The sequence below is a fragment of the Hemitrygon akajei genome, chromosome 3, assembly GCF_048418815.1.
Source record: "Hemitrygon akajei chromosome 3, sHemAka1.3, whole genome shotgun sequence".
Taxonomy (NCBI): domain Eukaryota; kingdom Metazoa; phylum Chordata; class Chondrichthyes; order Myliobatiformes; family Dasyatidae; genus Hemitrygon; species Hemitrygon akajei.
Genome location: NC_133126.1, coordinates 130,053,479 through 130,077,759, shown reverse-complemented (window position 1 = coordinate 130,077,759; position 24,281 = coordinate 130,053,479). Strand labels below are relative to the sequence as shown.

General features: G+C 40.9%; 1 protein-coding gene across 2 annotated transcripts in view; it reads left to right on the top strand.

Moving 5' to 3' along the window:
* epha4b (eph receptor A4b) overlaps nt 1-24,281 on the top strand; it is a 361,017-nt gene that overhangs the window by 209,747 nt on the left and 126,989 nt on the right. For both annotated transcript variants that reach the window (XM_073040810.1, XM_073040809.1), the window contains one exon: nt 18,453-18,788. In XM_073040810.1, coding sequence (XP_072896911.1) covers nt 18,453-18,788 — 336 coding nt within the window. The remainder of the gene's footprint in view (nt 1-18,452; nt 18,789-24,281) is intronic.

Genomic DNA, 24,281 nt, shown 5'->3' with positions numbered 1-24,281 from the left:
TTGCTTACTGTAAATGTTGATGGGCAAGGCCAACGATCTCTGACACTTTAACGTTGTGATTTTAAACTGACATTTGGGTATCCCATTGATTAATGTGGAAGCATTGGCAACAAACCAAATAGTTGCAAAACAGTCTTTTCCATTTCCTATGTAAGCAGCCAAGGTTCCAATGTAAACCTGGTGAATTACTTTAGCACAGGAAATGCTTTCTAGAATGGAAGCTTTGACTCCCAGCCAGGTTGTCTTCTATATGTCCCTAAGGTTAAGGGTATCAGCACAGGAGATCTAAGTACATCAAATATCTGTTTAATATACTGTAATGAGAGGAAAGTCATTCGGGGAGATATTTGTGTGTGGTGACATCAAGTAGGTGATGGGCTTAGCAATTGAGAAGTCTCTCTGGTATCACCACTGAATTATGTCAACCACATTGAAGGTCAAATCCAAGTGGGATTTGTTGACTGAGTGGCCTGCACTTTCTCAGCTCTGAGTGACAAGATAGACACCTGTTAATGCAAAAGACTGAAGATGCTGGAATCTGCACCAACTAACAATCTTCTGGAGAAGCTCAGTGTGTTAAGCAGCATCTCTGGGATGAAGGGAATTGATTTTTGACTCCAGAACCATCATCTAGATAATTGTGAATATGTACACAAATCTTAATAGCCCTTCTATCAAGTTCATACCTTCAATTTATGAGAATGATCAGTCAGTTATGGGAGGAAGAGGGGGCTGTATAATCAGGCTTTCATGCTCCTAACTGCAGTGTGGCCATTTGATAGTGACCTCCTGTGGACTGCTTGAGGATTGTTGATTAGACTACTTAACAGATCTCAGGACTTCATGTGTCAAGTGTTAAAATGCTAAGATACCACCACAAACCAGATGTGAAATTTGCCCCAATTCTGTAAGGTTGTTGAGCCTAAGTCTTTGAGGAACAATTCTCCAAAGAAATTCAAAATGGAATTCAATCTGACCTTGATGGTCATTTCAGGATCAGAATCAGGTTTATTATCATCGGAATGTGATGTGAAACTTGTTAACTTAGCAACTGCAGTTCAATACAATACATAATATAGAAGAAAAGAAAAATAATAATAAATAAGTAAATCAATTACAGTATACATATATTGAGTAGATTAAAAATTGTGCAAAAACAGAAACAACATATATTTAAAATGTAAGGTAGTGTCCAAAGAGGTACTTAGTCTTGTTTATTGTTTTTGATTGAGTTACCAAATAAAAAGTAAGGAAATCAAAGTCAATATTATTGATGTGTGGGAGGATTGGGACATGACTCTTGCATTTAATGTTTTAAACATAAACTGGTGTGTTTTTAAACAGGAAAAGTGAGTATCTTTGCAAGCACAGGGAATATAAATTGAGGAACATCAAGCAATACAAGTATCAGAATTTATGTTGTTCCCTCAAGTATCATAGACTCTCAGAGCACAGAAACAGTCTAATCAGCCCAATACTATATGTCTATATCAACCAATACATGACATCCACACTCATCTCACTTACCAGTACTTGGCTGTTAGCCTTGGGGGAAAAAAATACTGGCAATTCAGGAGCTCTTCCAGCTATGCACTGAATGTTGTGAGAATGAATACTTGCTTCAGTCCACTCAGGCAGTGCATCCCAAATCTCAACCACTCTCAGCGTGAAACACCTCTTGTCTCTGACCTACTCCTGTCCCTTCCAGTTTTTGACTTGTCTGTTATGGGACAAAGTACTTATCATTTTGCCCATAATCAATAATATTTTAAAGCCAAACTATATTATAATATTGCTGTAATTCCTTTCCATGCCTTATGACGGATTGGGTGGCAACCTAGCCATTTCTTTAGCATTTGTCTGCTTTATTATGAGGTTGAATTGTTAGCTCAACACTCAATCCAACCTAGATGGAAAGCGTGCAAGTTGCCGACCGGATTCAAATCAGGGACCTCTCGCCTCGAAGTCTGGTCCAGATGCCACTACACCACCAGCTGACATTATATTTTAATATAGTTACCACAAAATATTTTTTGAATTTTTAATAGCTTTATTAATACAGAACTATTTGGATTTGAAATAGTTATTTGTGGTGATAAAGCAGGGGCTTATTAACATAGAAACATAGAAATCTACAGCACATTACAGGCCCTTCGGCCCATAATGTTGTGCTGACCATGTAACCTACTGTAGAGACTGCCTAGAATGTTCCTACCACATAGCCCTCTATTTTACTAGTGTGACTTTTTCTTTAAGTAAAGTATGTATGGTCTCCAATGTTAGTGAAATGTATTTTAACATTAACAGGCAAATGACAGGCAAATTAGTCAGAAAGCCCAGCCATGCTTAACTTTATGGAACAGATTAATCAAAATGAGCATCATAACCTTCATTTAGTGAGCTGAGGAACTTATAGTTCTTTAACTATTTTTTTTTTGGATGAATATCCAACAACAACAATGGGAGGAAGGAAAGTGTGAATGACAGTAGACTTATGGTAACAACACACACAAAATGCTGGTGGAACACAGCAGGCCAGGCAGCATCTATAGGGAGAAGCACTGTCGGCGTTTCGGGCCGAGACCCTTCATCAGTCCTCGGCCTGAAACGTCGACAGTGCTTCTCCCTATAGATGCTGCCTGGCCTGCTGTGTTCCACCAGCATTTTGTGTGTGTTATTTGAACTTCCAGCATCTGCAGATTTCCTCGTGTTTGAGATTTATGGTATGTAGTTTTAACTAGGTACCTTCCTTTCACCCAATTTCACAAAAATGCCTTTTAGGAAAGTTTTACATACTATTTTATTGTAGAAAGCAGACTTGCTAAATGGAACAGTGCCACATACAATCCAATATACCTTTCGTATATTCAGACCATTAATGATTAACTCATAGGCTCCAGCAAATTTTCTTTTAAAGATTAGTTTGTATTAATAGCAAATGAAGGGAAATTAAAACTGTAAATTCACAGAAGCTGAAATAAAAAAGAGCTATGAGGGATGATACAGAAGCTAAATTAATAATGACACAATCACAGGCAGAGGTCATTTGGGGAGAAGGGCTATCTAGGGACAGTAATTGATAAGGAATGAATTTGCTTTTTTTTTTGATATTGAGCTCCTGTACATTTCTGCTGAGTTCCCATAATTGTTTTAGTTCCAAAACATATCACGTTCATAATTTAACAGGAAATCCAATTGGTATACATCTTCCTGGACGCTATTGTACCAGTGCTGCTCATATTTTGTCCTTCATGTACACATGAACTGCAAACATCACCAACTACATCTTGGCAGGTGACCCAAATGATCAAGTCCCAAGCTTTAAACTTCCAAGAATAATCTGAAAGACCTGCATCTGTTTGAAGAAGTGCGGGTGATGTGGCCATCTGCAGACAGTGGAAAACATCCTGTATTGTCCCGGTACCGAAGAAACCACAACCAAAGGAGTTGAATGACTTCAGACCTGTTGCCTTGACGTCGCACGTGATGAAGACCATGGAGCGGCTGATAATACAGAATCTGAGGCCACAAACCAGGCACGCCCAGGATCCTCTTCAGTTTGCGTATAAGGAGAAGGTGGGAGTGGAGGATGCTATCACGTATTTGCTGCACAAATCACTCTCTCACCTAGATGGGGTCAGTTGTGCTGTGAGGATTACATTCCTTGACTTCTCTAGTGCCTTTAACACCATCCAGCCCAAGATCTTAAGGCACAAACTAACAGAGATGGGAGTAGACTCTCACATGGTGGATTGGATAGTGGACTACTTGACAGATAGACCTCAGTATGTGCGGTTGGGAGACTGTAGGTCTGACACGGTGGTCAGCAGCACAGGAGCGCCGCAGGGAACCGTACTCTCTCCGGTCCTGTTCACCCTGTACACATCAGACTTCCAATATAACTCGGAGACCTGCCTTGTGCAGAAGTTCGCTGATGACACGGCCATAGTGGGGTGTGTCAGGAATGGACAGGAGGAGGAGTATAGGAAACTGATACAGGACTTTGTGATATGGTGCAACTCAAACTACCTGCGTCTCAATATCACCAAGACCAAGGAGATGGTGGTGGACTTTAGGAGATCTAGGCCTCATATGGAGCCAGTGATCATTAATGGAGAATGTGTGGAGCAGGTTAAGACCTACAAGTATCTGGGAGTACAGTTAGACGAGAAGCTAGACTGGACTGCCAACACAGATGCCTTGTGCAGGAAGGCACAGAGTCGACTGTACTTCCTTAGAAGGTTGGCGTCATTCAATGTCTGTAGTGAGATGCTGAAGATGTTCTATAGGTCAGTTGTGGAGAGCGCCCTCTTCTTTGTGGTGGCGTGTTGGGGAGGAAGCATTAAGAAGAGGGACGCCTCACGTCTTAATAAGCTGGTAAGGAAGGCGGGCTCTGTCGTGGGCAAAGTGCTGGAGAGTTTAACATCGGTAGCTGAGCGAAGGGCGCTGAGTAGGCTATGGTCAATTATGGAAAACTCTGAACATCCTCTACATAGCACCATCCAGAGACAGAGAAGCAGTTTCAGCGACAGGTTACTATCGATGCAATGCTCCTCAGACAGGATGAAGAGGTCAATAATCCCCAATGCCATTAGGCTTTACAATTCAACTGCCAGGACTTAAGAACTTTTTAAAAGCTATTATTAATGCTTTTTGAGATAGTGATTTAGATGCATATCATATTTTTGCTGAGTTAAGTATTGTATGTAATTAGTTTTGCTACAACAAGTGTATGGGACATTGGAAAAAAAGTTGAATTTCCCCATGGGGATGAATAAAGTATCTATCTATCTATCTATCTATCTATCACAAGTGGAAGAGTCCCACTTGTGAAATTGGCTACCCAAATCATGCCATTGACTACATACTGTCCTCCTGGCCTGCGAGGAACCTTCTGGTGGCACCTGCCTCACTTGACTTGGGCGTCGAATTATGACCGGCAGTGCCAGCCTGTTACAAAACCTATCCATGCTGACATTTACTCCCTAATTGTATGTTGCCACACTTTTGAAAGCCATACAGTAGAGATGAATTAGCTAATGCAAACAGCCGCTAGTGTAGGTAGGTAGATGGCAGGTGAATCAGCTTGTTTGAAGAGGGGGTATTAAGGAAAATGCAAGAGGAAACATAAGATTAGCATAGATAGTATATGGTAGCACAGTTACAGTGGCTGAAGGGCCTGTTCTGTGCAGCATGACTCTGACTTCTCATGCAGTTCTGCCCTCATCCAACTTCTCTGATGCTTTATCAGTGAAGTTGGTCAGACATGATTTACCTTGTATATTAAAAAAAACTACTGTCCTTGACTAAACACTGTCTAACAAATAAGTGCTTCCACTGCCTTCCCCAGCTATGTTAAGCTGCATTTGCTGGGTTTATCCCTGGCCCGGTTATGGAACAATACATTTTAAGACCAGTCCTGTTGAGTAGAACCTGGAAGATAAGCTCCATTACATCAGCATTTTTCCACCTACACCAGTAACTGAACATGTTTTACATCTGGATCAAACGTCTTGCAATGAGATCTTGTTTTATCTGTGGTACTTTCCTATCATTAATGTCCTCCTTTAACTGTAACTTTTGCATCATCAGTTTCATTGTAAAGAGAGGCAGAATACCCTTAACATTAAGTCATCTCTTCTGCTTTTGCACTAAGTCCTTCAGAAGCTTCAATTTCTTCCACACTGATGATGTATGCGTGTAAACATAAGGTGCAAATAATGTGGTAGAAAGCTAATCTTTTTGATGAAGTCTTTGTGAAAAGCAGACTGAGAGAAAGGTTGAAATGATGCCACAAATCTTGTTATGAGCTCACTGCACCAGTGTTGTAATGGTCTAAAAATGATAACAATCTGCTGGAATTTTCTTTTTACCTCAGCCATCAGTGTCAATACTTCATGAAAAACCTAAAACAAAAATTGTTGTAAGTTATCAAGGGATTGAGGAAATTAGTGTCTGGGGAGGGTTGTTTAAAGGAGTTGAAACTCCTTCCCACTTGTCTGTCTGAAGGAAACCTTCAAGCCAACAGCCATTTAGACTATAGTGTATTTTATTTTAAAATTGCTGTTTACCTTCCCTTTGAACTGGGAATCTGTTGTGGTGCCATACTGCTTGTATTTATCCTGCAATTGCATCACATACAGCAGAGGTTACAGGAAATGACTTTGGAGCTTGGACAGTCTGGTCCTGAGAGTACTGTAGATTTGTGGGAACATCCACTGAACTCTTAGTTGCTGAGTTGTGTTCCTTCACTTATTTTGGCACTGGTGAAATCTTCTGAACTCTTAACCACCTGTAATAGATCAGAACTACTGTTGGAGCCAAGTACAAGGAAACATGCATCTAATATGTTTAAACTGTAATTCTGAGAATTTTCAGCAATTCCATCTCTGACAAGTGTTTCCAGATTCCCTTTGTGCTGTTCTTTAGTTGGATGAGGTACAATTGGTTTCTGTTGCAGCATAAGCTCTGGCTGAAAAAAAACTTAATCTTTGTGTAAAATGTGAATTATTTGGTCACTATTCAATATAAATACGAGACCTTTCAGAATTCTGAGAGCCAAGACAAACAGCCACTTCTGTATAATATGAAAGAGGTTTAAACCGAATTGGAATTCGAACTCCAATCAGCTTGTTAAGGGTCTTTTGATGCTATATATGTCTGGATTTATTCATCTGGTTTTAATGTTATACCCTGGTCATAAAGCAAATCTGGCGGTTCTATATGTTTATTGACTTGGGTTGTAGTCAAATGCTCCATTTCATAAAGAAAGTGGCAGATGACAAAGGATGCAGTACTGAGGGAGTGCTGCACTGGTGGAGGGGTGGTTTGTCAAATAAAATGCTTAATCAAGGCCTCATCTGCATTTTTGATTGGAGCATGTCATGGAATGGTGATGAAGAAGAACTGGATACTGCATTTTTTCTTTATTCGTTTACAAAGTAGTAACATCACAGATAGTAGCATCTGCCAACACAGGTGCCTTGTGCAGGAAGGCACAGAGTCGAATGTACTTCCTAAGAAGGTTGGCGTCATTCAATGTCTGTAGTGAGATGCTGAAGATGTTCTATAGGTCAGTTGTGGAGAGCGCCCTCTTCTTTGTGGTGGCGTGTTGGGGAGGAAGCATTAAGAAGAGGGACGCCTCACGTCTTAATAAGCTGGTAAGGAAGGCGGGCTCTGTCGTGGGCAAAGTACTGGAGAGTTTAACATCGGTAGCTGAGCGAAGGGCGCTGAGTAGGTTACGGTCAATTATGGATAACTCTGAACATCCTCTACATAGCACCATCCAGAGACAGAGAAGCAGTTTCAGCGACAGGTTATTATCGATGCAATGCTCCTCAGACAGGATGAAGAGGTCAATACTCCCCAATGCCATTAGGCTTTACAATTCTACCGCCAGGACTTAAAAACTTTTTAAAGCTATTATTAATGCTTTTTGAGATGGTGATTTAGATGCATATCATATTTTTTTTTACTGAGTTAAGTATTGTATGTAATTAGTTTTGCTACAACAAGTGTATGGGACATTGGAAAAAAGTTGAATTTCCCCATGGGGATGAATAAAGTATCTATCTATCTATCTATCTATCTATCTATCTATCTATCTATCTATCTATCTATCTATCTATCTATCTATCTATCTATCTATCTATCTATCTATCTATCTATCTATCTATCTATCTATCTATCTATCTATCTATCTATCTATCTATCTATCTATCTATCTATCTATCTATCTATCTATCTATCTATCTATAAAACAAATTAACAAATCACTTTAATGTTGCTTGTGTGATCTTGAGGGCAAATTGGCTCCTTGCTTCCTACATTAATAAAGTGATCACACTTCAGAAGAACTCCATGGGCTCAGGAGAGGGTAAAAGGATGATGGCGAGATGAGTGGAGATGAGAAAAGAGGAGAGGGAAAGGAGGTGGGTCTTTTCTTGACTAATTGGTAATAAGTGTCCATAAAATTCAAATAAGCTTAAAGTTAGAAAATTAACTGAAACACAAAGAATTGTAGAGAGTTTTTAAAAAAGTAACTTTTAATTTTGAGTTAATACTTTTGCGCTGTGATACTATTAAATCAGCTGAGTCTTGCATTCTGCATCAGATACAATAGCATCTGAGAGGCAATTTCCACATTATAGATGTTGGGAAGTCCCTCAGAGAAGCAATATGGGACATCTGGACATAGAAACATAGAAAATAGGCGCAGGAGTAGGCCATTTGGCCCTTCGAGCCTGCACCGCCATTCAGTATGATCATGGCTGATCATCCAACTCAGAACCCTGTACCTGCTTTCTCTCCATACCCCCTGATCCCTTTAGCCACAAGGGCCATATCTAACTTCCTCTTAAATATAGCCAATGAACCAGTCTCAACTGTTTCCTGTGGCAGAGAATTCCACAGATTCACCACTCTCTGTGTGAAGAAGTTTTTCCTCATGTTGGTCCTAAAAAGCTTCCCCTTTATCCTTAAACTGTGACCCCTCATTCTGGACTTCCCCAACATCGGAAACAATCTTCCTGCATCTAGCCTGTCCAATCCCTTTAGAATTTTATATGTTTCAATAAGATCCCCCCTCAATCTTCTAAATTCCAGTGAGTATAAGCCTAGTCGATCCAGTCTTTCTTCATATGAAAGTCCTGCCATCCCAGGAATCAATCTGGTGAACCTTCTCTGTACTCCTTCTATGGCAAGAATGTCTTTCCTCAGATTAGGGGACCAAAACGGCACACAATACTCTAGGTGTGGTCTCACCAAGGCCTTGTACAACTGCAGTAGAACCTCCCTGCTCCTGTACTCAAATCCTTTTGCTGTGAATGCCAACATACCATTTGCCTTTTTCACCGCCTGCTGTACCTGCATGCCCACCTTCAATGACTTGTGTACAATGACACCCAGGTCTCAAGGCATCTCCCCTTTTCCTAATTGGCCACCATTCAGATAATAATCTGTTTTCCTGTTCTTGCAACCAAAGTGGATAACCTCACATTTATCCACATTTAATTGCATCTGCCATGAATTTGCCCACTCACCTAACCTATCCAAGTCACCCTGCATCCTCTTAGCATCCTCCTCACAGCTAACACCACCGCCCAGCTTCGTGTCATCCGCAAACTTGGAGATGCTGCATTTAATTCCCTCGTCTAAATCATTAATATATATTAATATATATATGGACAACTCAGGTTTGCACTTTACCCTTGAATATGTAGAAAGCTGGGGCTCAGAGTATATTTCTGGCGGTTCAAGCTCAAATTTAGTTTATTGTCATCCAACTGTACACATGTATACTGCCAAACTAAACAACATTCATCCAGGCTAAGGTGCAAAACACACTACATGTAATTCACATATAACACATAATGTAATATTACCATAAATAAATTAACAAAAAAGGTGCATTTATGATACAAGTTTAAAAAGCAAACAGTATAACTGTACTGGTGCTTCATGTGCAATGAGACCTGTGTGGTGGCAGGGAGTTCAGTAGTCTTATGGCATTGAGGAAGGAAGCTGTTTCTCATCCGAGCTGTTCTTGTCCTAATGCTAGAGTACCTCCCGCCTGATGGCAGGGGTTCAGTGAGGTTCCTGGACACATGGGAGTGATCATTGACAGTGCTAAGGGTCCTGTGTCCACAGCATCCTGATAAATACCTCTGAGGGCTTGATGATCCTCTCAGCAGTCCTCAGAGTCCTTTGAAGGGACTTGCAATCATATTGTAATCCAGGTTAATTAAACCCAAAGATGTATTGTTCGAACGCTTCACCTGCAGAGGGATGAAAACGAAGTTAACCGATTTTTTTTTTAAAGAGAATTTGAAATAAAAACACTATGCGAGAAGAGGCATGGCTGATGTAGGCAGGGACAAAGAGAGAAACACAGCAACAATTAGAAGCTGAAGACAATAGACAATAAGTGCGGGAGTAGGCCATTCAGCCCTTCGTGCCAGCACCACCATTCAATGTGATCATGGCTGATCATCCACAATCAGTACCCTGTTCCTGCCTTCTCCCCATACCCCTTGACTCTGCTATCTTTAAGGGCTCTATCTAACTCTTTCTTGAAAACATCTGAGGCAGAGCATTCCACAGATCCACAACTCTCTGGGTGAAAAAGTTTTTCCTCAACTCTGTTCTAAATGGCCTACCGCTTATTCTTAAACTGTGGCCTCTGGTTCTGGCTGTCCCCAATATCAGGAACATGTTTCCTGCCTCTAGCATGTCCAATCCCTTAATAATCTTATATGTTTAAATGAAACATGAGCTGTTAAGAGTGGAATTAGTAGTTGAGTATCTTTACCCTACTAACTTGGAAACCTCAGGGTGAAACCCCTGAAAGGGAGACAATAGCAATAGAAGACTTATTGAAGCTATGGCTATAACATGCAGCAGCTATAACGAGACAATATTGGCAGGGACGAGTGTCCAAGATCCCTATTGTGTCATCGGGAATCAGTTCTGTAAAATTATACCAAAGGATTTGGTGAAGTTTTTGTACAAGTCTGGGAATTGACTTGCTGTGGATGATAAACTATTTCATTTTAATGAACCATGAAAGAAGATGACAAGCTACCCTAAATTCGACGAACCAGTGCGGGAACAAAATGTGTGATGATACAGAGGATTTAATTTGGTTAGATGTACAAGTTTATTTTCATTCGAAGAATCTGAATTTGATTTTATGAAAGAACTAATTATTATTGCAGACTTTGATAAGTCACTGAATGAGATTTACATTGTCTAAAAGTTGTGTTGTTGGAGAATTGTCGTGAAAGGAGTTAAACTGTGTATATATCATTTTTGAATTTGAATATAAACATGGATATACTGCCTGGAAATGAAATTGAAGTTAACTATGATACTTAAGAATAAGAATTATATTTGGTTTTCTAACTAGCAAGGGCTATGTAAAAAGGAAAGTTTAGTCTGTAAACTTTTAAATAGGAATAACACTAGATCTAATTAGAGAGATTAGAGTAATAAAGGAATCTCACTGATTCTAATCAAAAAGGATTGGTTTGCTATCTAAGATTTGGAATCTAAACAGAATGTTGGAATTTTGAAATTTTTTTATAAACAAAACTCATCTCCAGAAGTGTGTGGTTTCTATTCACTGCCTCCTTCCAATAACTGGAATCTTCTGATGACCTAATGTAGTACTATGTAATTTGATTTTCTTGAAAAGTGTGGCAACTAGTCACACGCGATTGAAAACCAGTGCAATGCAGGTGTTACAATCTGACTTGCAATTCTCATACTAGATGTTGGTGCAGCTGCTCAGAACACTGTCGATGGTGCTCCTATAAAGTTGGTTAGATTGGGAGATGAGGAGCCTCAATCTCCACAGGAATGGAGACGTTGTCATGCCTTCTTGTCCAAAGAGGCGGTGTTGAGGGACCAGCTGAGATTGTCCATGATCTGCACCCCAGAACTATGGTGCTCCTAATTCTCCTCATGGAGGAGCTGTTCGTGTGCAACGGAAATGGGTCAGCCTGCACCTTCCTAAAGTCCACAATCATTACTGCGGTCTTGTCCATGTTGAGCCTCAAGTTGTGCTCGCGCCATTTTACCAGCTGCTCTACCTCCCCTTTCTACACCGTTTCATTGTTGTTGTTGATGAAGACAGCCACTGTTGTGTTATCAGTGACAGTTCGGTTTTAATTGGATCTTGCTGTGCAGTCATGCACCAGCAGTGTGAACAGCAGCGGGCTGAGCTTCAGTATTCAGCGTAATAGAGCTAGAGATGTTTCTGCCAACGCGAACTGACTATGTTCTTCCTGTCAAATTCAGGGTTCAGTTACAGAGAGGGGTGTTGAGACCCAACAAGGAAAATTTACCCACCAGCTTCTAAGGCAGGGGTTCCCAACCTTTTTTATGCCATGGACCAATACTATTGAGCAAGAGGTCTGTGGACGCCAGGTTGGGATGATCATATTAAGTGACAAGCTGAAGTCAGTAAACAGCATGCTGGTGTACGAGGTATCAATTACCAGGTGGGACAGGACAGAGTAGAGTGCAGATGCTATGGCATCATCAGTCGACCAATATGAGTGATAAGCTAATTGAAAGGAGTCTAATGTAGTAGGAAGATGGCACTTAATGTGATTCATAATGTACCACTCAAAGCACTTCATTATTGTTAAGGCCAGTGCCGCTGGATGGTGGTTGTTGTGGCAAATTACTGTCGTCCTCGTGGGAACAGGATGATGGTGGCTGCCTTGAAGCCTGAAGGGATAGTGGACTGTTTCAGAGAGATGTTGAAGGTGCCTCTTCGAACCTCAGTTAACTAGGCTTACACGGTCCCTCATCACCTGACCAGGTATGTTATTGGGGCCCCACGGTTTTATGTGGGTTGACCCTGGCTAGGATCTTCTTCACATCAGCTGCAGCCAGAAAGAGTGGCTGTACCTTGGGCAGGAGGGGAGGGGTCTTCCTCCAGGCACAAATTGTGTCAAACCAAGCGTAAAAGGCATTTAGCCTATGAGGAAGAGAAGCGTCACTGTCATTGGTGCACAGGTTGGACTTGTAGCCTGTTAAGGGCTGAATGCCCTGCCACGTGTGGTTCGTGTCTCTGGTGTCACAGGAATGGGTATACATTCTCTCTGAAAAATCCTGTTTTGCCTTCCTGGTGGTGCAGGGAAGTACAGCTCTTGCTGGCCTGAGAGCTGTCTTATCCCACCCCCCCCCCCCCCCCCCCAATCTGAAGGCAGCACCCTGATCTCTCAGCTGTGCCTGGACTTCTGCTGTCAGCCATGGCTTCTGATTTGCCCTCACATATAGGTCTCATCCTCAGTGTACCTCTCTACGTAGCCAATCACCAATCTTGCATATTCATCGATGTTAACGTGTCAGTCGTAAGCAGCCGCCTCTCTGAACATGTTCCTCTGACTTTTTGAAACGATGGTGATCTCCCTTTGACTCGCTAATCAGTGGTCTGTATACAGGAATTAGCATAACAGATAAGTGGTCAGAGATTGAGGTAAGGATGGAGAACAGCTTTGTATGCACCAGGGATGTTAGTTTAAACCAAGTCTAAAGCGTTCTCATCTCTGGTAGCAAAGTAAACATGCTGATAGAATTTAGGCAGTAATGTTTTTATATAAATTAGCATGTTTGAAGTCACCATCAACAATAAAGAAACCATCAGGATGTGGTTTGTAGATCAGAGATGACACCATAGAGCTCCCGCAGTGCTTCCCCTGCATTAACACGGGGTAATATATACAGTCACGATCACAATAGCAGTGAACCTCCTCAGTAAACAGAAGGGTTTGCACTTTGCCATTAAGAACTCTACCAGAGGTGAACAGAGAGTCATAACTACCAAGGTGTTCACACACCTGTTTTTTTATGCACGTAGATGCGCGCACTGCCATCATAGGTGTTGCCAGAGATCATGGGAACCAGGAGAGAGCTGAAGCCCTCTAGCTGGATGGCCTTTTCAGGGATGGTATCCTGCTGCTGTCCGGAAGAGCACGCAACTGTCCTTCATCTCACGCTGATTCAGACTCAGACACAGGCAATCTAGTTTATTTTCCAGCAATTGAACATTTCAAAGCAGAATTGATGGGAGAGCTGGCTTGTAGGGTTTTGCCTTTAGTCTCGCAGGAATACAAGTGCACTTTTGTTTCCTTGCACACCACTTCCGACAGCGTCTCCCCGGGGTGGCAGTAACAGGCAACACCACAGTGTGCAGTAACACATACTGCAGAGCTCATCCGCTGTCCAACAACTTGCTAGTGAGGTAGGCTTGCAGTACTTGGTGTGCTTAATATCGAACGGTGTCTTGCACTCGTTAGGAAGACATAAATTACACTTGCAATCTGCAATTACACCATTAGTTGGTGCTGGAATCGCTGCTGCGACTGGATGTGCCACCATATCGCTGTTCTGTTCAGAAGTGCTTGTAATAAGTGTGTTTTTATGTGCGCGCATAATAAAGAACTTCAGTTCCTAGTGTGCATTGTGGGTAGTTCAACCAGAACTGGAAATGGCATGGGTGAGCTGGATGCACGTGCGGTGGTTGAACAGCGTACCGAATAAAATGTGCTAGCATTACCACACCAGCATTGTCTTTATTAAGAACAAACGTAACACGGTGTCAAAAGTCGTCATGAGGTCTAATTATGGAGAGTACATGGGGGGGGGGGGGGGGGAAGGACTGCGTGAATATGGAAGGTAATAGAAGCAAGTAAGGTTCTGGTGGAGAGAAGTTGTAGGCCGGAGAGTGTATTGTTCCAGAATATCACCAAATTCACCACAAAATTCAGGGGAGAGCCCAAAAATTCCCATCATGGGTAATAATGGAAATCCTCACGCATCTATGTAGTTTTCCACAGAAGCACAAGCTCAGGAGCTACACAGGGCAGACTCAACAGTGAAAATAGAGGGACAGAGCACGAGGCATTTCCCAAGGCAATAGGAAAGCAAAAAGGAAGGCTCAAACAGCAAATATAGAGGTAGGCACATCGCAGAGATGTGTTCTGCTTATGGAAAGTCCTGCAATAATTGTGGGAAGAAGAATCATTGCAACGTGCTGCAAAGCTGGGGCTACCAAGAGATTAATGAGGAAATAGAGGGAGTCTCTTTGGATTTTCTGCAGACGGCTGGTGCTGGTAAAACAGAATGGATTGTTCCAGTGACTGTGAATGGGACAGTAATTCCATTCAAGCTTGACACTGGAGCCCAGGTGAATCTCTTATCAGTGGATAATTACAAGACTCTGAAAGTGAACAGCAAGATTTACCCAGTGAAGTTAAAAGTGACAGGCTATACTGCAGAGAACTTTCCAGTAAAAGAGACCACAGCTCCCAAAGGCACAACTACTGAGAGTACAGACAATATTAGGTCTGAGTGCACATGAAAGCTCAACATGGGGGAAGAGTTTTCATAGTGGCTTCACAGGCAAAAATAACCACACAACACTCCTGGAAGACTACGCAGATGTCTTTGAGGGACTTAGATGCTCACCTGAAGTAACTCGAGAAACTCTTAACAGTTCCAGAGAGGTTATGCAAGAGAAACACAAGAACTCCACCTTTCCATAAACATCCATACCAGCTTTTCTAGCATGATGGTCAGGATGCCAGTGCTGGACAGAGTCATCGTGATGAAATCGTCACCAGACTTGCTTCCACATGATGCAGCTTCGGTTTAAAACCTGCCTCTCTTTGACTTCCATTTAAAGACTGGAAGCCAATAATATCTCCACAATCCTCTCTGAAGAGGAAAGATAAAAAAGAATATGGGGAGACCACACAGTCCCCAAGATCAGAACAACAGCAAAAGTTAAACATAAACCAACAGGAAGAATTGCTATCTATGATGTGCAGTCAACAGAAGGAGCACTGTGAATTGAGACAGAATCAGTTGGAACTTTTGCAAAGAATTACTGATTACATGGATGCAGTCCAGGGCTCCATTATGGAGCACGTGGAACAAATAATGGTCACACAGCACAAGCAAGAATAGAGATGAACAGATAGTATCTTGGCAGAAGGATTTGAAAGAAATGAACTGATCAGAGCTCTCAGAAAGATGCTAATATTAACACAGCAAATGAAAGCAATACATCCGTGGAAACAAATAGCAGAAATAAAATCATCAAACCTCCTCAGAGACCAATTGAAATTTTATGAGTGAATAAGGAACTATTTGCTCATTACAAAGAAGTTAAGGTTTCAAAAGTGCATTTAATGTCAGAGATATGTATACAGTATACATCCTGACATGCTTTTTCTTTGCAACCATCCACAAAAACAGAGTGTCCCAAAGAATGAATGACAGTTAAATGTTAGAACCCCAAAGTCCCCCCCCAGCTTCCTTCCCTCCCATGCATAAGCAGCAGCACGCAATGATCCACCTCCCCCCACCAGCAAAAAAAAGCATCGGCACCCATCACTCGAGCATGCAGTAAAGTGACAGCAAAGACACAGACTTGCAGTACTCCAGAGACTACTCATTCACCCAGTAGCCTTTGGGGCTCCCTCGCTCCCTAACAAGGGAGAACGAGGTGTCTCCATTAGCGTAGATCTCTTGGTTAGAAAGGATTATTGTCTCTTGCAGGTTTATGAGGACAAAGTATTGTGTTTTTTTTTTAAAAAGGGAAGATGTGTTATTATATGTGTACATAATAAAGAAGTTGAGTTTCCAGTTTGAAATGTAGGGTGTTCACCAGGAACCGAATATAACTGGATGAGCTGGTTGCGTGCACTCAGTGTGGCACTAAAGACCTCTTAATAAAAATGTTCTAGCGTATACCCACATGGTTTGTCTTTATGAAAAACAAACATAACAGTAAGCAGCAAAATTCTAGCTGTGGAGAAGTAGTGTTCAATCAGTCCTCCAAAGCCATGGATCTGCTGGTCAGTTTAGGTCCATGTGTATTTCTGGTTCTACACTTCAAACAAAATGGACAAAATACAGTCAGTGAAGAAATGTCAGAATTATAGATTTGAAGAATCACTTGGAGCACAATTTCTGCATTGGTAGATTCATGGGCTATTTGAAGTGTTATTCATGTTTGGTGACTGCTTGAGTTTTATTCAGAAATAATGTATTAGACAAATAATCTCCAACAGTTTTATAGGGAAATAAATTATTGAACAATAGGATCCTAGAAGCACTTGCTTTGTACAAATAATCCCAGACAGTCTCCTGTCAAACCCTCTGACATTCTCTCAGGCCTCAGATCACAAACATCTTTTCCCAAGCCCACCATCCTGAAAATCATGGAACTTCCTGCCTTATTGCTGGATACCAGAGAATAGATAGAATGAGAAGGGGAAGGTCAAAGGCAAGGAAGAAAAGAGAGAAAGATATGGGCAAGGGGAGAACCTATGTGGTGGGACATCCACAAACTTGTTCTCCCACACATTTCCTCTCTCTGATTCATTTAAATCAGACTCCCTCCTCAACACTTGGAGCAAAAATTATGTAATCATTATAGGGTAGCCTGGTTTCAAACATGTGTTCTCAAAGTCATTATTGTACAAGGTTAGCAAAGATTCCAACCTAGTTGCTTATTAAAAATCACACAGTCATCAATGATTTAGCAATAAAAATCAGGGATGTGCAAGAATATTGAATTGGGGATGTGCAGTGATTTTCAGATGATTGGGCTGGAAGATGTGGTAGACTTGGGCAACCCACTGTTTATAGGATGAGTTTGGGAATATATGTATATAACCTGAGGTCTGTATAAAGCTAGGGGTGGCAGGAAATGTGTCTGAGACTGAACACTTTTAAATGATGGCTATAAAGGTTATAGTCTTTTGAACATTAAAACTATGTAGCTATTCAAAAAATTAGTTGATTAAAATCACAATACACTTGGGAAATTTTTATTTTACTACTTGATAGCCCTGATCAGAATACTTGTAATATTATTGATTGCACCCATGAGAGGAAATGAGACCTGAAACTGATGAGCACTAACATTAAGGATGCAGGAACATTGTACCCTGTAGTCAGAACATTACTCACACTTACACTTGGAGCAGAAATTTGTACCTTGTAAGTATGATCTGATCGTTTTGTCTGCACTGTTTTGTCTGAATTGGATTTTTTCTACCAGTGAAGGATTAAGTCTGGTGACCCAGCATATGTCAGTAAACTTTCTTAGGTCACAAATATCAACATTTTAAAACAAAGGAGAAAACCATAATGGCAAGACCAGAGCTTAGAATTCACAAGCACTGGTTAATAATGTGGTAGTTTTATTTTTGATTTAGTGTAATTAGTCTCGGATCCTCAGAATATACATGTCTATTGAAATTCAATTAAAGGGAAAATGCCTGTTATAGATTGGAAGACTCATTTTTAAACTAACCATGATCTTGTACATCTGAATCTAATCTCCTGTTGTCCAGTGCCATCATGTTATATAACACTAATCATCATTACAGGGAGTATTCTGACATAGAATGAATGACACTACTGGAAAATGTTCAATTGATAGAACATAGCACAGGAAGAACCCTTCACCTGCAATGTTGTGCCAAACCAGCTAAAAACTAAATCAAAAACCAATCCCTCCTACCTACACAATGTCCATACCCCTCTATCTTCCTCATAATCATGTGCCTAGCGGAACGTCTCTTAAAATCCTCCAATGTATTTACTTCTACTACGATACCAGGCAGTGCATCTCGCGCATCCACTGCTCTCTGAGTAAAAAAATTTGCCCCTCACCTACCTTCAGTGCATGCCCTCTAGTATTAAATATTTCTATCCTGGGAAAATGATACTCCCTGTCTATCTACGTCTCTCATAATCTTAGAAACCTCCATTAGATCTCCCCTTGGCCTTCCTAACATATTCCGTGTGAGGAATTAGATCATCAATCCAAGAAAAAAGCAGGAAATAGTTTTCTTTAGTGAATGTACATGGAGTATATGTAACCAGCTTTATTGTTCTTTATCTTCTTTTCTCTCCAACGTTAGAGCCTCCCTCTCCACCAGAAAACCCCATATCCACAACAAATGAGACTTCACTCGTCTTAGAATGGAACCCGCCTAGAGACAGCGGTGGCAGAAATGACATCACGTACAACGTACACTGCAGAAAGTGTGTGGGAGACAACAGGAAGTGCAGCACATGTGGGAGCAGCCTCCATTTCATCCCCCGTCAATTTGGATTAATATATACTAAAGTTCTTGTTACGGATCTGCTGCCTCATACTAATTATACCTTCGACCTTGAGGCTGTGAATGGGGTGTCTGAATTGAGCCCCGGCCCAAAGCAGTATATCTCTGTCAACATCATGACCAGCCAGGCTGGTAAGTGAGTCTCTTTCCTCTGTTACTAACTGCAAACTATCACTTGAATTCCAGTTACCATGAATAGCAACTCAATAATTGCAAGAAATGCTTTGAAATGTGTCATTTCTGGGAGTGACTATTTGTTAGAGGTCATCAGTCATAAAGTAGCTAGATCTTGATTGTTAAGAGAGTCATTTTGGTTTTGGAAACAAATATGGAAATCAGTATTAACTCACATAAAAGAAACAAGCATATTAGAATACGAAATGAAAGAGACTGCAGACACTGGAATTATGGAGCAACATGCAATCTGCTGGGGGAACTTAGCAGGTAACGCAGTATCTGTGGTGGAAATGAACTCATCTTGGGTCCAAAACCTACAAAAGGTTCATTTGTTCTCCTCCCACAAATGCTGCTTGACATTGAGTTCCTCCAGCAGGTTAATATTAGTATGTGACTTCCCTTTCCATTTCCAACTGCATTAAGAAGAAACACCCATGGCTACACTTTAACTTCTCTCTGTATGCTTTAAGGAAAAAAAATCAAGCTGATAACAAATTTACAACTGACCTAGACTTAATGATCATGGGTAGGGGAAAATTCCATACTTCTATCACCTTCTATAAATAGGATTTCCTTATTTCACTCCTATGCTTTGTGGATGTTTCGTCCTAACCCAAGTAACTAACAAATATTTTCTCTTTATAAGACCATAAGATAAAGGAATTAGGCCATTTGGCCCATCGAGTCTGTTCCACCATTTCATCATGGCCAGTCCATTTCCCTCTCAGCCCCAATCTCCTGCCTTCTTTCTCCCTGTATATCTTCATGCCCTGACTAATCAAGAATCTAGCATGTTATTAACTTGCCCATTACTAATTTCCCCAATTATCCTTAAAAACTGCTGAAGTTATGTCCAAACTTTGAAACACCAAGAAAAACACTTACTGATTGTGCAGGTTTTAACTGTAGCATTTGCCCTTCCCTTAATAAAAGTTGACTTTTTTTAAGAATATAGTAATAATGGTAAGACTCTTGGCAGTGTGGACGATCAGAGGGATCTTGACGTCCGAGTCCATAGGATGCTCAAAGCAGCTGCAGAGGTGGACTATGTGGTTAAGAAGGCATACAGTGCTTTGGCCTTCATCAATTGTGGGATTGAATTTAAGAGACAAGAGGTAATGTTACAGCTATATAGGACCCTGGTCAGACCCCACTTAGTGTTCTGTGCTCAATTCTGGTCATCTCACTACAGGAAGGATGTGGAAACCATAGAAAAGGTGCAGAGGAGACTTACAAGGATGTTGCCTGGATTGGGGAGCATGCCTTATGAAAACAGGTTAAGTGAACTCGGCCTTTTCTCCTTGGAGCAACGGAGGATGAGAGGTGACCAGATAGAGGTGTATAAGATGATGAGAGGCATTGATCGTGTGGATAGTCAGAGGCTTTTTCCCAGGGCTGAAATGGTTGCCACAAGAGGACACAGATTTAAGGTGCTGGGGAGTAGGTACTGATGTGATGTCAGGGGTAAGTTTTTTACTCAGAGAGTAGTGAGTGCATGGAATGGGCTACCAGCAATGGTGGTGGAAGCGGATACGATTCGGTCTTTTAAGAGACTTATAGACAGGTATGTGGAGCTTAGAAAAATATAGGGCTAATGGCATGCCTAGTAATTTCTAAGGTAGGGACATGATCGGCACAACTTTGTGGGCCGAAGGACCTGTATTGTGCTGTAGGTTTTCTGTTTCTATGTATTGAAATTACAATGTTAAGTTCAAATATCCAGGAGGAAGAATAACTGCTCTTGTTTTGCTTGTGATCCTAAGCAATGCCAATTTCCTTTAAACATAACCAAAATCAGAATCCAGGTACATTATTCCACCACAGCCCAAGGCTATGAAACACAGTATGTTCTCCCAGTTGCATTGCCTGTGAAACTGCATTGATTAAAAGTCAAACCATTGAGAGCCTGTGGCCCATTTTATCAGAAAGGGAAACCTGATTCTGCCTTCCTCTCAATATTCTGTTAGCATTATGACCAGTAGGGAATAATAAAAAGACATTTATTTAATCCTTGTAACCTCACTCACTTTGGAGATGCATATAATATGTTTGCAGCAGAGACGATTGTAATTTGAGTTTTAGACTATCAGTAGCACCCAATATTTATAATTCTGCGTGCTGTGTTTTTCTTCCACTGTGAAAATCAAGAATGACTTGCCATTTTGTGCCAAAGGGATTACTTCAGTAATCAGAGCCAAGTGATTGCACTCCTAATGATCCGCAACTCTAATCACTATGCACCATTGTAATTGTGAGTCTCTCAGAGCTATTTATTTGTAGATTTGCTTGTATGGTGGGAGAGAGTGATGCAAAATTAAGTGTTTGCTGCACAATTGAACAAACTGCAAAACCATATGGCCAATTTTCTTAGAGCCATAATGCTCTTATTTTATTACCTTCGAGGCAGGAGTTTTCAGAGTACTTCCAGTTATCCCTCCAGGATGGGAAAGTGCAAATATTCCAGTTGTAGTTCAGTTGGACAGGAGAGAGGCCAAATTAGAAGGAATCATTCCTTTACAATTATTCCTGCTTTCAGTAGTTTGATTGAGGATCAATTCCCACTTTTAACTCATTTATTATTCACATTAAGGGGATGCCTGCAATGGAAAAGGATATGATTAAACAGCAAAAAAAATTAGAAGAGATATTGAAACCACTATGAAGAAACTGGTGTATGACAACTGATGTGTAAACCAAATATAATACAATATGTGAATTTTTCAGCTTCAGTGGAATGTACCGAAGCCAGTAATGGTGAAACACCATTTCAATTTCTTGCCAAACCATATATTGGTTAGGCTCCACTTTTCTGAGGTTTTTAAAGCTTGCATGGCTTCCTGGAAGCTGCATTGATTAAAACCGGAGAGGCCCCAGGCTCAATTTGTGGTCTTTGCTAAATTACCCCAGTCCCAGTTAGAGTGCCTGTAAGAGCTCAATAGTACTCATAGACACATGATTAGGGGAGGGAATGGTTACCCACTGTCTATCAGTCGGCTCTGCTACTGCCAGAAAGTGATGTTAGGGGAGGGGAGGTTTCCTAGTAGAGCAGTAAGCCACAGGGATAGACACTTCACCCTGTGAAGTTGTGCCAAACTAATTAAGCTAATGATGCCTAATTATGTTAAAGCACACTGCCGCAGCATGGTCCATATCCCTCCATTCTCTGCATACTGATGTGTCCATCAAAGAGCCTCTTAAATGTCTCCATTGTACATCTCCACTAACACCCCTGACAGTGCGATCCAGGCCCCCACCATTCTTTAAAAAAATGCACACACATCCACTTCGAATTCCACCCCCCACCTTAAATTCATGCCCTTTAGAATTAGGCATTTTAACCCTGGTAAAAAGAAATTGTCTGTCTACTCTCTATGTCCCACATAATTTTACAAACTTCTATTAGGCACTCATTTCAGACTCCTTCAATCCAAAGAAACAATCATAGTTTGTCCAACTTCTCCTTATTTCCTCCAAGCCTGGGGAGGTTGAAAGCAGGGGAATAAGAAACTTGCCCCTCTGCCCCATTCAAGCTGTGCAAATACTGTGCTTGTGGAAGTTGACATATTGGGATTAATGCCAGACTTTTAGCCTCTGAAAGAACCTAGAGCAACAAAATAGTAACAGCGGTACTTTAAGATTGCTGGATGAATTGCATTCAATTGCATGAAAGATGTTCAGAATTTTATTTTTAATTAATAATCAGCAATTGACTCTCAGCAAGAACTGATAGTCAGGATGTCCAGAGCATAATTTTGCACTCTGAAGGTCAATGTGTAAAGATGTTATCATTTAAATAGGAGATCTTTACTGAAAGCTTGAACTGCTATAACTACACTAGATTGGGATTTCATTACCAGGATGACCGTAACAATGAATTTTAATGCATCTGGTCAGATGTGGCTCACAGAGAGGATGGAAAAATGATTTACTAGAATCATTCTAGAAATAAAGGAATTCAGTTATTATGTTGTACTGGAGAAGACAAGTGTTTTTTTGTGCAATAAAGAATATTGAAGATGAAGCATGGCAAATTTAGATATGGTAAATACAAAATTGTTCCAATTACTGGATGGCTGAAGAACTGAGAGATAAAGATATAAAGCGATTGACTAGAAGGTATTGGTTGGGGGGGGGGTGGGGAATGGGAGGTCAATCTATTTCAGGATAAAACAGGAACTTCTAAAGAGAATTGCCCATCACTTAACTGAAAATACGTTGCAAGGCGATAGGGAAAGAGCGGGATAAAGAGATGAGATTGTCTACAAAGCCCGTAGGTACTCAATGAGCCCAGTGGCTTCTTGCACATCATTTTGTTTCTATGGATTTATCCAGACTGGAGCTAGAGTTAATTGCAACTTGTTGAGGTCTGCTGCCTGTGTTTACTTGAGAGTGGCCAATGAGATCATTTATTCAAAGAAAGCTAAATACTTTCCATTCTCTCTTGGCAAAATAGAGCCGGTAGAGAGAACATATGGCTTCACTATGTTTGAAAACACTTCAGTTTAGTGGGTGTATCTCCCTTTGCTGGTACAGCTTGGTAGCCGTATCAAGCTCAGAAGTGTTGGTCTTTGAAAATACTGTATAATTGTTGTGGCAGAAGGCAACGTATCATGCAAGTTCATGCACAGCATTTTGTCTGCTGTCCGTCTGCATCTGAAACACAGCCAGAAAGCAGCAATGGACCTCTTCACAAAAACAGCTCTCTGCTGTGATCATGGCTGATAACTCTTGACTGTAACCTACACATGTGAGTGTCTGGAATTCAACAAAAACTATACCATCTAAGGTGGCATACTGCTAAAGTCAAAATTGTTTAATATCACTTCCAGCACACAAGAGTTAAGCAGAACAAAATAATTGTTATTCCAGATTTAAAGCAGCATATTAAAACACACTAAGATAAAGAATACAATAATAAATAAAACACAATTAATATACTTAGATTAATTGTATGTACAAAAAGTGACCAGAGACAGCTGGCATGTGGAACAAACACTTCCGGTGTCTGTACTTTAAGTACCCTGGGTAATTGGCAGAGAAGGCATCTGGTCTAAGGACTGGTACTTCCTGTTGTGAGTATTCTCTCATCCTTCCTCCCACGGTACTGTGAGCTCCACTAGGATGATTTTCATCCACAGTACGATGTCTGGTCGAAGTGTGGTTTGCACCACCTCCGGGAACTGCAGCTTCCTTCCCACATTGACCCTCATCTCCTATGATTTGCCAGTTTGCAGCAAATTGGATTTAGGCCTTTTGCCAAAATTTAGCCCATAATTTTCATAGATTATTGATGGATCATTAATATAATCTATCACTTCCTTGTCACATGAGGATTTGTGGTAACTGTCTTTATTATTGACAATCTTTGGAAATGGCTTCTCCATACTTTCCATTACACTTTTTCAAACTGAATGTTTAAGAAGAGAGAAGCTTAAGATAATTAATTTG